At 46.6% G+C, this 14,950-nt stretch overlaps 1 protein-coding gene across 1 annotated transcript in view; it reads left to right on the top strand.

Annotated features, from left to right (window-relative positions):
- The window catches only part of ADAMTS17 (ADAM metallopeptidase with thrombospondin type 1 motif 17), a 153,141-nt gene that overhangs the window by 129,205 nt on the left and 8,986 nt on the right, over positions 1-14,950 (top strand). The window contains exons 20-21 of the mRNA XM_048482169.1: positions 3,867-4,071; positions 8,383-8,535. Coding sequence (XP_048338126.1) covers positions 3,867-4,071; positions 8,383-8,535 — 358 coding nt within the window. The remainder of the gene's footprint in view (positions 1-3,866; positions 4,072-8,382; positions 8,536-14,950) is intronic.

The following is a 14,950-nucleotide window of genomic DNA, read 5'->3' as shown; positions in this document are numbered from 1 at the left end:
TCCTGACCCAACCCGGTTCTGTCGAGCAGCAGACAGTCCAAATTGCCTAGCTGCATAGCCCAAAGTCTTTTCCCTTTGTGCGGCTTTTCCATACTGCTGCTTCTGGTGTGGAATTTCCAAGAAAAAGTTATAGTCACAATAAAGGACCATTCTCCTCCACTGGACAAGCAGAGAACGGGACGCTCATTGGTTCATTTGGCTGCCATAGCAACCGGCAGCCCCAAAACGTTTTGCCTCCGAGACATCCACGCCTCTCTTTCCCCTCCACGTTCCTCTGCTCTCTCCGGGTCGACCACACATTCACACTTCAGACGTTGCCAACTGGAAACGTTTCCCAAAGCACATTCCCTGCGTCTCCGTAGAATTTAAATTTCCACTTCTGTTTGCCCACCCAGATATTAGAAAGGCATGCTTGGCACCGCCTCTGGCCGAGAACATCTGAAAGAGACCGTTCTCTTTCACCGTGACTATGGTTTATTATTTTTTTATATATAAATTCTGGGCTCGCCTTTGGAGTTCAAGTAGAACTATTGTAGCAGCGTTACAGTATCGTCTCCCGTTTCCCCACGTCAAGCTCAGCCTCTGGTCGTATGTGATTTTGAGAGACTGGACCGGAGGCTACCCTTTTACACTTCCCGTCAGTTCCTTTTCATTCTTACTCTCCTGTTGACTTACAGGCTGCTAGACTATCCCCAGACAGCGCACTGGAGGCTTTGGACAGCTATGTGCTGCATTTCGGCGTCACGCCCCTTTTGGCCAAGCTAAATGCTTTTCACCTCTTCTGTTTTGGTGGGTAGATTTCAAGGAGTTATCCTGCTTGGATGGATTCTGTGCATCTGGGTCTGGGGCAATTGAAATTTCATCCCCTATTTCCTTTGCGTGTTGACCGCCCTTCTGAAAGATCTGCGGGTGCAGCCGGCACTAATCTCCAAGTTTCCCCTTGTTTCTGTGTCTTGCATGCTAGCTGATACTGATCCTGGTATTTGGCTGTGCCTAAATTCCTGGCAACAGCGGCTTCTCTGCAAGGATGGAGATAGAGGGTGGTATTTGTAAGACTTGTTTTGTCCAAGGCTGCCTGGATATCGGACTGTTTAATAAAGAACTTCCTGTTTAAAAGTCGGCTGCTAGCTCCACCAGAGTCACAAAGGTAATTCTTGGACTACTGAATACATAACGTTTGTTGACATCTGTCAGTGAGGCAGCCAAGGGACTGAGGCTTCAAAAGACCTGGGTTCAGCTCCCCTGCGGGCCATTTCTTCTGCATTTCTTCTTCCTGTGCCTGTAAAATTTAGCGATCGCTCTGCCTTGCCTTATGGAGAACTGAAGAAGGGGACATTTTTTCTAGGATTCAATACGGATACAGAAGTGCCTGAAACTAGGAAGTATACCTACTTTGTATTGTCGAAGTCTTTCATAACCAGATTCAACTGGTTCTGGTGGGTTTTCCGGGCTGTGTGGCCGTGGTCTGGTGGATCTTGTTCCTAACGTTTCGCCTACATCTGTGGCTGGCATCTTCAGAGGTGTATCACAGAGAGAAGTTTGACTCCTCTCTCTGATCCACCTCTGAAGATGCTAGCCAGAGATGCAGGTGAAACGTTAGGAACAAGATCCACCAGACCATGGCCATACAGCCCGGAAAACCCACCACAACCAGTATACCTACTTTTCTTATCAACAGAGGGCTGTGAACCTTTTGGAAGATGTATCCCCCAAGTATGAGTGGCAATCCCTGAGCCTTTATATCCCAGTCAGAAGTGGGTGGGTCTTCCGACTGGGATAAAGACTCAGAGATCTTCATTCCTACTTGTGTCTGATGAAGGGGGCTTTGCCTGTAGAAGGCCCAAACCCTAAACTCCTTAAGAGTCTGTAAAGGGGCTGCTAGGCTTAAATCTTGCTCGGCTACTGCAGACCAACGCAACAACCCACCTGGAAATCACCAGTAGTTGTAGTCAATGACTTCTGCTCTCATCCTCCCCGGCCCTGTTGAAAATCAGTGTAATAAAGATGTTTTAATCAGCGGCCCACCAACACATTCTGTCAACCAAGCGTTGCTTGAGAAACTTCCCCGCTAACATCCGTGACGCTCCTATAAATTTGGCCTTCCCACGCCAGAACTGAAGTTAGGGGTTGTGCTTTTTTCCCCACCCCTTGCAGTTGTTGGCAATTTGCCTCCAGAGCATGAAAAGACTCCTCTCTTGGAGGTGGATGAGAGCGGGGCTCCGGACTATCCATTTGCCCACCCTTGTCAATCATCCAGAATTCCTGGCCATTCCTTTCCTTTGCTCACAGACCAGTGATCTGGAAAAGAAAGCAGGAGGCTGTCTTTTCCCTGCTGCCTCATGGGATCCTCCATTCAAGAAGGGCAGAATCTTAGACAGGGGTCGGGGCTGACAATTCTTTCCCTTTATCAACTGAGGTCACAACCTGGTTTTTCTCAGGGAAGAATGGCGTGGGGTCCAAGCTGTCCATCTTGAAAGCAAACCACCAGGGTGGATTCTCACAAGATTTCCACTCCTTTCATCTCCGCTGTTCTCCTTTTTGCTCTGGGTCCTTTTCTCTCCTTTCATTGCCAAAAGCTATAGATCATGGCGCGATTACAATACCGTTGCTAGATTTGATTCAGCCGTTTCTGGACACTGAACTATTTTTACCTCTGGGATTCTGACAGTAAACTGTGGATACAGAACACACACACACACACCCCAGCCATCACCCATCCGATCTAAACTTTGAGTAAATGATAACTTGGATAAGAAGTCATTGTTGTCCCTCTGTTTAAACAACAACAGAAAAAGATTCTTTCTTTTTCTTATAAATTGAACAGACTTTTAGAAAGGCCTTCTTTCCGGTGGCCGTCTTTCATCTCTTTTAGCTACTGCCCTGCTCGGTTTCCGCAGCATCGAGTTGCAAAAGCGAAGGCTTGTTTGGTTTGGGAGGCTCATCAAGTTGACGTGTCTAAAATGACAGGGTGGAATTCCAGCTTCCTGAAAGGCCGAGTCAATCGCTGCCGTCTCCTTGAGCCCTTTGGTGCGCTCACACAGGAGTATTGTTCCAGCGGCTGCACTCTGACCAGGAATTCCTGTAATTATAGAGGGGATCTTCCTTTGTGACAGCTCGTAGGAAGTACTTTGCAGAGACAGGCGATCAGTGTGTCTCAAAGGCATTCATCTGTTTTCATCCCGCAGTCCCCAGCCAAGGATTACTCGTTCCACCTTTGCTCCTCGATGCTCACCAAACAAGTAACGACCTTTGTTTCTTATTTGGAGATTTGCAACTTGCGTTTTCGCTCCAAGGGGTACTAGAAAAAGCTTACAATGTCTTCCATTTTACCCTCACAACAGGCCTGCGAGGTATGCTAGCCTGGGAGCGTGTGACTACCTGAGGTCACTCGGCAAGCTTTCTTGATGAAGGGGTTTTTTGAACCAGACTATCTCAGATCCTGGTCTGACCCTCTAACCACTGAGGGCACTTCCACACATGCAGAATAATGCACTTCCAATCCACTTTCAATGCACTTTGCAGCTGAATTTTACTGTGTGGAATAGCAAATCCACTTGCAAACAATTGTGAAAGTGGATTGAAAGTGCATTTTTCTGCATGTGCAGAAGTGCCCTGAGCAATGCCATTCAGGTGGACCCAGAAGCCACATTCAAAATTTTGGGACTTCCAGGTTATTATTTGCCGTATGTAGAAGCTACACTTCTCTGGCCACAGCCAAGAATTGCAATTATGGCTAAACCTTAGTCCTGTCAATCAGCAGGAAGGTGGTGGGTGACGTAAAGCCATTTGTGCCTGGCTTGGGTACAGTCCCTGCAAACTCTAGGACTGGCTCACCAAATGAAACTTGTTGAATCTTCTCTTAACAGGTGGGTGGCCGGCCAGTGGAGCCCTTGCTCTGCCACCTGCTCACAAGGCCTCCAGATCCGAGAAGTCACTTGCGTCTATCAACTGCAGAACGGCACTTACATGGGCACAAGAGACCTCTACTGCCTCGGTCCCAAGCCAGCGCCTCTACAAGGCTGCGAAGGCCGCGATTGCCTTTCCATCTGGGAAGCATCAGAATGGTCAAAGGTGGGCAGGCTCAGGGGAAGGAGAAGAGAAATCTGTATGTGCCAGAAACAGCACAATAATTACCACAAATGGGTGTAATTATAGATGCAGAAATAACCTCGATATCTGATTAATCTGTTTGCCAGGAATTAGTGAGAATTACGGTAGATTACTGAGAATTAGATGTCTTTGTATGATCCAGGGATGGATTGCTAAAATCTGATCCCAGAGATAAAGGATATGGAAAAGAAGAAGAGGAGTTTGGATTTAAACTCCACCTTTCTCTCCTGTAAGGAGACTCAAGGTGGCTTACAAGCTCCTTTCCCTTCCTCTCCCCATAACACACACCTTGTGAGGTAGGTGGGGCTGAGAGAGTTCTGAAGAACTGAAACTAGCCTAAGGTCACCCAGCAGGAATGTAGGAGTGCAGAAACACATCTGGTTCACCAAATAAGCCTCCCCCATTCAGGTGGAGGAGTGAGGAATTAAACCTGGTCAGCTGACACCAGTGCCCTGTGGAATCTTAGTAAATTTTGCACGGCTTGCAAGAGATAGATGTTTCACTGGGTCTTTGGTTGAGGTCGCCTACAAGTTGTTGAAATATCTATAAGCCAACCTCCCTTACTTGGCGCATGGCCAACTTTGTGACCCCCTTCCCTCCCCTCACCATCAAATAGAATTTGACTTGTGTTAAGCTGGGGGGGAGGAAATTGTTTTCTATGGTCCCTTCTGCACATGCAGAATAATGCACATTCAATCCACTTTCAATGCACTTTGCAGCTGGATTTTGCTGTGCGGAATAGCAAAATCCACTTGCAGACAATTGTGAAAGTGGATTGAAAGTGCATTATTCTGCATGTGTGGAAAGGGCCTAGGCTAGATTTTAGTGCACCCTCTGAAATATTAGATTTTAAAAATTAAATCTGTTTTATGTTGTACGCACATATATGGTTTTAATCCTATTGTGAGCTGCCCTGAGCCCAGCCTCTGCTAGAAATCAGTGGGGTATAAATTTAAATAATACCATCCAGTGAATACAAAATTTTGGCCACAGTGTTTGAAGGAGGAGATGGGAATAGAGTCAGCTGCTTTGCTTCCCCATTGGAAAGAAAGGTGGGGTATAAATAAAATCAAATAAATACATTTTTAAAAGCCTTTGATACAGTATTTGGAATAATGGAATCTAATGGCCCCCTGGCACAAAGCATGGTGCCCTTCTAACGGTTGGTTGCCAAGTGATAGAGATAAATAATTAGTTGTATCAAGTTAGATATGTTGATCATCCATTAACTTTACTAGTTTGAAGCATGATCTGTGTCTTGAAGGGACATTCAGCTGTATCCTGCTCCACCCTTCCTGGGGGTGGGGGAAATGCCATCAAATCATGGCTGACTTATGGTGACCAGTAACCTTTACTTGGAAGAGCAGACTCTATGTTCTTCACATTAGTCCACTGCTTTTCACCACCACCACCACCACCAGTCTTTTTAGCTCTCCCCTTAGCTACTGGCGTCTTTATTGAGCATCTCCAGTCCTGTTTTAGAAGGGAGAGCTGAAATAACAGGCAAAGCCTGAGAGACTTTCCCAGCCACATGGTTACCCCACCCCTTGGGCTTTAACACTGTATGGTATTCCCATCTTCTCTCTCCTTTTGAGAAGAGGCGCAACCACTTCCCGGTCTTGAAAACAACTGTGGAATCCCACCTTCCCTGCAGCTTGAAGGGACTCCCTACCCATAACCTGCAGAAAATCATTCCCGCTTTCATGATAAAGCCTCTACTTTCCTGAAGGGGGATAATCACATGATCAGGAACAGCAAATTGGGTGGACGTCTTCCTGGATTCTTTATGTGTGTAAAGAAGCCGCTTTGGAGTTGCCATGAAGCATTTCAAGGCACGTCCGTTCCCCGCCAGCTCATAAACACTTGTCATTCATGTCCTTAACGGGGTCAGGAGGCCATGACTGCTGAGGCTGAAATTTTTTCTTCTTCTTCTTCTGTAATGACAGTTTGACAGGCATGCTGTGATCCGCCTGTCGGTTGTAACTCGGATCAAGCCCGGGCTTGTTTCCATTCTGGACACCCCCTAAATAGGCAGGTTTCTTTGGAGAATTTTTAGAGGTTTTCACAGAGTGTCTCATCTTATTTATTCAGCTTCCAGTCACCTCCCTCGTCTGCAGTGATCCCTCGATGGGTGGAAAAGTTGAAGATCTCAGGACAGTTTTTGCTAGCTGGAAGGGGGCTGGATAACCTCCACTTGCTCTGTCTTGTCCAGTCTCAGAAGCTGAGCCAGATCAGCCTAGATAAATACTTGGACAGGAGACCACCAAGGAAGTTTAGAGACAGGCAAAGGCAAACCCGCCCCTCTTGAAAAACCTATAGGTGGCCATAAGTCAGCTGTGATTCTATGGTATTTAATTATTACCCTGACCTGGGAGGCTGAGGCCAGCTTGATCTTCTCAGATATCAGAAGCTAAACCAAGTTGGCCCAAATCTGAATCCCCACTAGGCTTGGAGATTCGGGTGCCCTGAATCCCAATTCAGCCCAAATCTGGGTGCATTTGGGCATATTCGGGCCAAAATTGGTCCAAATATGTCCTGCCCGAATATGAACGAGTCCGAATGCTTTTTGTGGTATTTTTGGTGGTTTTTGCGTTTTGGCCTTCAGGGGCGCATTTTCAAAGCTAGCTAAACCACAATTTCAGGGTCTCATCCGGAGACTGTCCTAATGATTTCACCCAAGTTTGGTAAATTTTGGTCCAGGGGGTCCAAAGTTTTGTGCTCCATCCCCCATGGTTTCCAATGGGAGCTAACAGGAGATGGGGTCCTCTTTGAGGGTCCATAACTTTGGACTCCCTAAACCAAACTTCACCAAACTTGGTTGGTATCATCAGAAGAGTCTCTGGATGATATCCTGAAATGTTTGTGCTGCTAGCTTTAAAAATGTGCCCCCTGCAGGCGCAACCCCGCCCCCCAAAATACCAAAAAAATCAGATGGACCCAAATTTTTCAGGAATACCCAAATATTCAGGTATATCCAAATATGTTATTTGTATTATTTGGGCATACAGATAATTTTGTGCCCAAATATATCCAAACCTGAATTTTACCAAATTTCTAGGGTATTGACCAAGCCTAATCCCCACTCTGCCGTGGGTAACCCATGGACCAATCATGCACTCTTAGCCTCGCTTACCTTGCAAAATTGTTTTGCGGACAACATGGGGAAGAGGACAACTATGTAAGCCATATTTATATTGCTATTGAGGAGAAAGCCAGAGTATAAATGAAGCAAATAAATGTGTGTTCCTGCATGGCAGGGGGTTGGACTCAATGCCCCTTGTGGTCTCTCCCAACTCTGATTCTATGAAATACCGTACCATTCTATTTGACACCCAGCAGTATTATATGACAGTAACAAATCCAGTTTATATCATACATCAATGCGCTTTGCTACACTTGATCTTAGCCAAAAAGCTGTGCACTTTTCCATTTTCTCATAAATCTGAGAAAGATAGAAAAATGGAGCCCTGTTAAAGGACAGTTGCTCGTACAGCAGACGGTCCCAGATATTTCATGATTGGTATCTCCAGTTAAAATATCTCCTGTCAGAAGTCCTGAAAAATAACCTGCTTGGCCTGAGATGCTAGAAAGCAGCTGGTTGAGTGGATAGTATTATTCTAGGACAGTGATGGCGAACCTATGGCACGGGTGCCAGAGGTGGCACTCAGAGCCCTCTCTGTGGGCACGCACAGAGTTGCCCCCCCCCACACATCTAGGCTGGCCTGGGCCACTGGGCTCAATTATTAGCATTAAACCTAAGACCTAGTTTTGGGGAAGCAGTGTAGGTAACCCTGTTAAGCCCCCACTGATTTTCATGCGAAGAACTAAAGCACAATCCTTTACCTGGGAGTAAGCTCGGTTGCTGGCAATGGGACTTGCTTCTGAGCAAACCCTCCTAGGGTCGTGATTTACCTGTAGGAAGAGTTGCACGGTTGCTTCAAAGCAAAGCCACCGACTACCACCAAGCTTACTCCTGAGTAACACACGCCTCAGAGCCAACCGTTTTTTCTAAATTAAAACCTCAGTATTCAGGTTAAATTGCCGTGTTGGCACTTTGTATAAATAAGTGGGTTTTGGGTTGTAATTTGGGCACTCGGTCTCAAAAAGGTTCGCCATCACTGTTCTAGGACTAGTGTTCTGGCTCAGAATAAGACAGTTTCACATGTTCCTGTACAAATCAAAAAGTGCTTCAGAAACCTTGGATGCCGGTGGAGAGAGATGCTTCTGTCCAGCCATGAACAGCAACCACTGGTGTCTTCTGTCACTTTACAGTGTTCGTCGGACTGTGGACGCGGGATACAGAAAAGAATGATCACGTGCACCAATTCGCAAGGGAAGTGCGATGCTGCCACCAGGCCGAGGGATGAGGAAGATTGTGAAGATCACACGGGCTGCTACGAGTGGAAGACAGGGGACTGGTCAAAGGTATGGCAATACTCTGGACCATGTGTATTCTGCAGAGGGGAACTAAGCGGATAGGTTTTCCAGTGGATGCATATGACATCTCTAGACATTGCTAGCACCTGCATTAAATAGGCATGACAATTGCTATCGAGAGCAGAAAGCTTTTGCTTTGTCATGTAAATCATTTTAAACTGGTAGAATTTCCTGTTGTGTGAGCCAAGGGAAATTCACACTAAATCACAGAAGCAGTGGCGTAGTGCCAAGGGGACAGGGGGATGTGTGATTCACCAGGTGCGCGCCAGTGTGGTGGCGTGGCGGAGGCATTTCGGGGCATTATAAGGCGGGGGCGGGTGGGGGTATGGCAGGGGCGCAGGGTGCACACGTGCCCCAGGAGCAATTCCCTCATGCTCCAGCCCTGCGCAGGAGTGAGTATGAAGCCTTTGGGCTTTTGTGCACTTCTTTCTTAGCCTGGAGGATGTTTGCCTTGCAGTGGAGTTTTCCGCAGTTTTCTGTTTACACAGAAATTAGGCTGGAGGATTCACAGACACTTGTTCTGAAGTCCTTTCAGTAGAGTCAAGCTGGTCCAAAAGAACTTTTCTTTGCAAGGAAGGCACCTCGTATAACCATAAGCATCAGCTAACAAGAACCTGAAACCAAAGGCTCCAGCCAGTAGGACCAAACTAAACCACACAGAGAACAGGGGAGGAGCAGACTGTTCCATATTATACACATATATACACAATAAACGTACCACCGTAGCAGAGTCCTTTTGCCTATCTTTGCATTTTGAAAGGGTCCTTTTCTTCTCATCTAAAATACTCTTGCTCATCCAACAGAGGAAAAGGTTTACACACTGCAAGCCATATTGTTCACCTGCAAACTTCATTTGGGGAGGTTGCCTTCTCCCTGTTTCTTCCCTTGGTGTCTTTGGTCTCTTGATAGCTCAATGGACTATGTCAATTTCACTCAGAGTTCCTTACTCCAATATTGAACCTGCTGTGTTTTCTTTTTTAAAAAAACCCCCCCCCCCCCCCAAAGTCCTTCTGATCGTTTTGAATGGTGGCTAGAAGAGCAGGAAAAATTGCTATTGGTTGAGCTGGGGAAGGCAGGAAGGAACAACAAAACCCTAATAAAGAATTATGCTCCCTGTTTAGCTGTTTTACTTGGTGGGGAAAAGCGAAGCAATAGGAACGGTCGTGTTTGGCCAGCATTTGAAAACCACATGGCTTCTCTGCTTGGCCCTGCTCTGGTTTCAGAAAGGGCAAAAAAAATGCATAAAGGAAAGTCTATGGGGAAAGAAAGGTAAGCTCATCGCGAGGCAGAACCCAAGTCACAGGTGGCTCCATTCCACACAGAGGTAGGGAATCTTCATGCAGAGGTAGGGAATGATTAGAGGGACTATTGGGGTGCTGTGTGGTTTCCGGGCTGTATGGCCGTGTTCTAGCAGCATTCTCTCCTGACGTTTTGCCTGCATCTGTGGCTGGCATCTTCAGAGGATCTGAAGATATGAAGCCTTTGGCAATCCAGAGGGACTATTGGTTGTCAGCTCTGGGTTGGGAAATACCTGAAGAATCTGAGGGGGGGCCTGGCAAGGGCTGGGTTTGGAAAGGGGAGGGGCTTCAGTGAGGTATAATGCCAGCTTGCAAAGTGGCCATTTTCTCCTTAGGAAGTGGTCTCTGTCACCCAGAGATCCGTTGTAATCCCAGGACACCTCCAGTCACTACCTGGAGGTTGACCACCCTAAATCCAGTCTTGTCAGATGACCAGATCTTTACGACATGGCTCACCTGTACGAGATGAAGAATTTGTACACTTGGCAGCTTATGGCTAAGCAGTCCAGCTATGCTCAATGCTTTTGGAGAGCCAGCGTGGTATAGTGGCTAAGAACAGGTGGATTCTAATCTGGAGAACCAGGTTTGATTCCCCACTCCTCCACCTGAGTGGCAGAGGTTTATCTGGTGAACCAGGTGTGTTTCCGCTCTCCTAAATTCCTGCTGGGTGACCTTGGGCTAGTCTCAGTTCTCTCAGCACTCTCTCAGCCCCACCTACCTCACAAGGGGTCTGTTGTGGGGAGAGGAAGGGAAAGGAGCTTGTAAGTCAACTTGAGTCTCCTTTCATGAGAGAAAAGTGGGGCATAAATCCAAACCCTTCTTCTTCTTCCAAAGACACCTGGAGAGCAGGCATATCCTTTGGTCTTTACCTGGTCGCCAACATTTCAGGTCTGGCCAGCCAGGTAAAAGCGCAACATGAGGGATAAAGTAGGAACAGAATTAATTAATAGAAGTCCTCTAGATTTTTCTCTGTTTTGTATATGCTAGTGAGATGTTGAGGCGTCAGAGATCCCCAGTCCCCCCCCCCCCCCCCCACCATCAGTACTACAATTTAAATCAGTAGTGTGGACAGGCCGACTGATGGATTGTATTTTAAATCTCTTTCCTGTTGCTAGCAGGAGCCTCTTGCAGAAGGAAATGAAACTTCCCAGGAATGTTATGTTCCAGATTGGTTTTATCATATCTTCACGAGTGCAACAGTCTTTAACCAGAGCAACTGTTTTTGCTGTAGGAATGCGTAGAATGTGAGCTTTAAAAAAAAATTAAAAGCACAAAAACTCTGGTTCATGTCGCTTTCCAAGAATCAGAGCTGAGTTTTTGTTACCAATATTTTTTTTAAAAAAAAAACCCTGAGACTCAATATCAGGGTCAGATTTTTTATTCTGCGTAAAAGTGTTTGCAAACACATTCTTTTAAGTAGTGAATGTACGCAATGCTCAAATCAGGGTGGAACCCTCCTCTACTGTCTGTCCTCAAATAAGCCTATATTTCGGTCAGGCCAAGAATTTCTACCACCAAATGTTTGGCCTATTGAACGTTACATTATTCATAACCTGGAACATGGAAATAGGAGACCAGCCAATGTCAACAGCCTCTGTACATTCACAGGTGGAATAACATTTTTAGACTCTCTCTCTCTCTCTCTCTCTCTCTCGCTCTCTCGCTCTCTCGCTCTCTCTCTCGCTCTCTCTCTCGCTCTCTCTCTTTCCACTTCAGATTATGAATTGACCGTAGGCTCTGTTTGTCAAAGAGGGTGTCGTAATGGATAGGGGGACAACCAAAGTGGTTTTAAATAGGTTTGTTTACAGCTAACAATGTGAACTGTTAGAACAGCTAACAGAAGTTCTCAGTCTCAATTCTCCCAAGTCTCAGTTCCAATTGCTTTTCCCAGGTCTCTTAACTCCACCCATCAACTCAAACTCTTAAAGGCATACCATCACCGCTTTCCCCCTTTTTGACTATATCATAAATTACAGTGTTATCCAAATATCAGTGTAAATAATCACTATACATAAATGCAGGTTATTTCTTAATCTGAGGTGATGAGTAGACTATTATACACCTCAATAGCACCTGGGGATTATTCTGTCCCATATTAGGTATCTATTACTAACTATGTGTATCAGTCTTGATAATGTGCAGGTTTTTTGGTCACTCTGCCCCTTGAAGTCACTGTCTCTGTGGTTGGCAAAGGACCGGAAGTGATCAATACTGCACTTGTCGCCTGATATGCTACTTAGCATGATGAATAGGATGAGGATGAGAGTTTACCTTCCAAAGCAGCCATTTTCTGCAAGAGAATTGATCTCGGTTGCCTGGAAAAAAGTCATAATTCTGGCAGCGCTCCAGCCCTCACCTGGAGGTTGGCAGCCCTGCTGAAGCCTCCTGGTTCTAGCCCAGCACAATGTTGATTCTGGGTAGCTGCCATCTGAAGACATTCTGAGCTAAGGAGCAGAAACCGGCTGGTGAAATCAGCTTCACGGTGTAAATTTAATTCGGGTGGGGGCTTCCAAGTAGGAGATTAAACAACCACAGCTTTCAAGCTGGCGTACAGTAGAAGAAAAGGAAGAGGAGGAGGAAGGAGAAAAAGGAGGAGGAGTTTGGAGTTATATCCCTCCTTTCTCTCCTATAAGGAGACTCAAATGGGCTTACAATCTCCTTTCCTTTCCACACCCCCACAACAAACACCCTGTGAGGTGGGTGGGGCTGAGAGAGCTCAGAAGAACTGTGGCTAGCCCAAGGTCACCCAACTGGCATGTGTTGGAGTGCACAGGCTAACCTGGTTCACCAGATAAGCTCATGTGGCAGAGCGGGAATCAAACCCAGTTCTCCAGATTAGACTGCGCCTGCTCTTAACCAGCACATCACGCTGGCTCTCTCTCTCTCTCTCTCTCTTCCCCCTTTCCCCTTTGTGAATGGAGGTTGTTGGAATCCGGCACTGTGCCTGCATTCTGTGACACCCCTGCCTGCCACTCGCTGGGAAATGTGTCTTATTTTCCATGTCAAATACCTGATTGGCAGTACCCCTCTCCAGGGGTCTCTAGGGTCCCATCCCTGCCTGGAACAAATCTGGAAACATCAGCAAGGACTTGGCCTAGTGTCCAGAAGGCTCTCGCTGCTGCCAAAGCTTGCCATTGGTGATGAAGTGCTCTTGAAATCCTGCCTCCAGACACCTGTCCCCGCCCCACCTTTGGCGTGAAAAGCTGCCAATGGCCTCTGTGTGCTTGTCTCTGCTTACAAGATCCTGGCTGCAGGCTGAGTGGGATTCATTGGCTTGGAGGGGAGGGGGGAATCTAATTTCCTGTTAGAATAAGAAGAGGAGAAGAGTTTGGATTTATATCCCGCCTTTCTGTGTCGTAAGGAGACTCAAAGGGGCTTGCAAACTCATTTCCTTTCCTCTCCTCCTAACAGACACCTTGTGAGGCAGGTGGGGCTGAGAGAGTTTGGAGAGAACTGTGACTGGCCCAAGAAGAAGAAGAGTTGCAGCACCTGAATTTGAATTTATATCCCCCCCTTTCTCTCCTGTAAGGAGACTCAAAGGGACTTACAATCTCCTTTCTCTTCCCCCCCCCCCCAAACAAACACCCCGTGAGGTGGGTGGGGCTGAGAGACTCCGAAGAACTATGACTAGCCCAAGGTCACACAGCTGGCATGTGCTGGAGTACACAAGCTACTCTGGTTCACCAGATAAGCCTCCCCAGCTCAAGTGGCAGAGTGGGGAATCAAACCCAGTTCTCCAGATTAGAATGCACCTGCTCTTAACCACTACATCACGCTGGCTCACCCAGTAGGCTTCAGTTGGAGGAGCGGGGAAAGAAATCCTGTTCACCAGATAAGAGTCTGCTGTTCCTGAGGAGGACTGGGGGAATCAAACTATGTTCTCCAGATTAGAGTCCACCTCTTAACCACTATGCTACACTGGGTCTCATTTTGTTTCATTGCCCTCCAGACTGGGCTGGAATTCCAAAGGTGCCCACTGGCTCAAAAAGGTAAGGGATCCCTGAGTGAAACCTTCAGTTGCAAACCACCCATGAAATTAGAACAGTGTTTTGTCCCCCACTTTGGGGTAACGTACGAGCTCTGGTCCAGAGGGCAAAATATTTCTTCTATTTCTTCTATTTCTTCTATTTCTTTTATTGCTATTTCTTCTATTTCTTCTATTACTTGTTTAGCAAAATATTTCTTCTATTGCTGCATCAATAGAATACAGGTGATTTTGAAGCTATGAATCCTTCCCCTTCACTCTTTCTGACCCAGTATTTCTGTTTTTGGACAAACCTTAAAGGTGGGGGGGGGGGGGGGGTTGCAGAGAGTTTCAGGAGGATTTCAGTACGGGATGCAGTGCCAGACACTTAGAGCATTCGATTCCTTGGCTTATGTCAGAGGGATTATGCAGATAGAATCCTCACCGTCTGTACTGCTTCATGAACAGAGTTGCACGTACAGATGTCTCCTGCAGAAACATCTGGTGATGCAACATTTTGAGTTTGCATTCCTTCCTGCAGCTGTTTTCAGGATTTATGATTGCCTGGGGAAGGAACAAAGGTAGTAGGTTTGTTAGGACACCTTAGGGGAGTACTGAGTATCTGTGGGTTAGATGTGATCACAGGTTCACGGTGCTAGAATCTCTATTTGGTGTCGCTTCAGGTGTGCGTGATGAAAATAAAGATCTTGCGTTTCCTGGTTCATGCATTCCCATCTGTCCCGTTGTATATTACCAAAGAGAGGAGTCCTCATAGAGTCATAGAGTTGGAAGAGGCCCCAAGGGTCATCAAGTCCAACCCCCTGCAATGCAGGAACACACAATCAAAGCACTCCTGGCAGGTGGCCATCCAGCCTCTCTTTAAAAACCTCCAAAGAAGGAGACTCCACAACTCTCCAAGGCAGTGAATTCTACTGTCCAACAGCCCTGACTGTCAGGAGGTTTTTCCTGATGTTTAGGTGGGATCTCTTTTCCTCCACCTTGAACCCATGACTCCTGGTCCTAGTCTCTGGAGCAGCAGAAAACAAGCTTGCTCCCACACCAACATGACATCCCTTCAGATATCTAAACATGGCTATCATGTCACCTCTTAACCTTCACTTCTCCAGACTAGACATCTCCA

Source organism: Sphaerodactylus townsendi, linkage group LG17, assembly GCF_021028975.2.
Source record: "Sphaerodactylus townsendi isolate TG3544 linkage group LG17, MPM_Stown_v2.3, whole genome shotgun sequence".
In the NCBI taxonomy this organism is placed as follows: Eukaryota; Metazoa; Chordata; class Lepidosauria; order Squamata; family Sphaerodactylidae; genus Sphaerodactylus; species Sphaerodactylus townsendi.
Note: the sequence above shows the minus strand (reverse complement) of the source record. Positions and strands in the feature narration are given on the sequence as shown.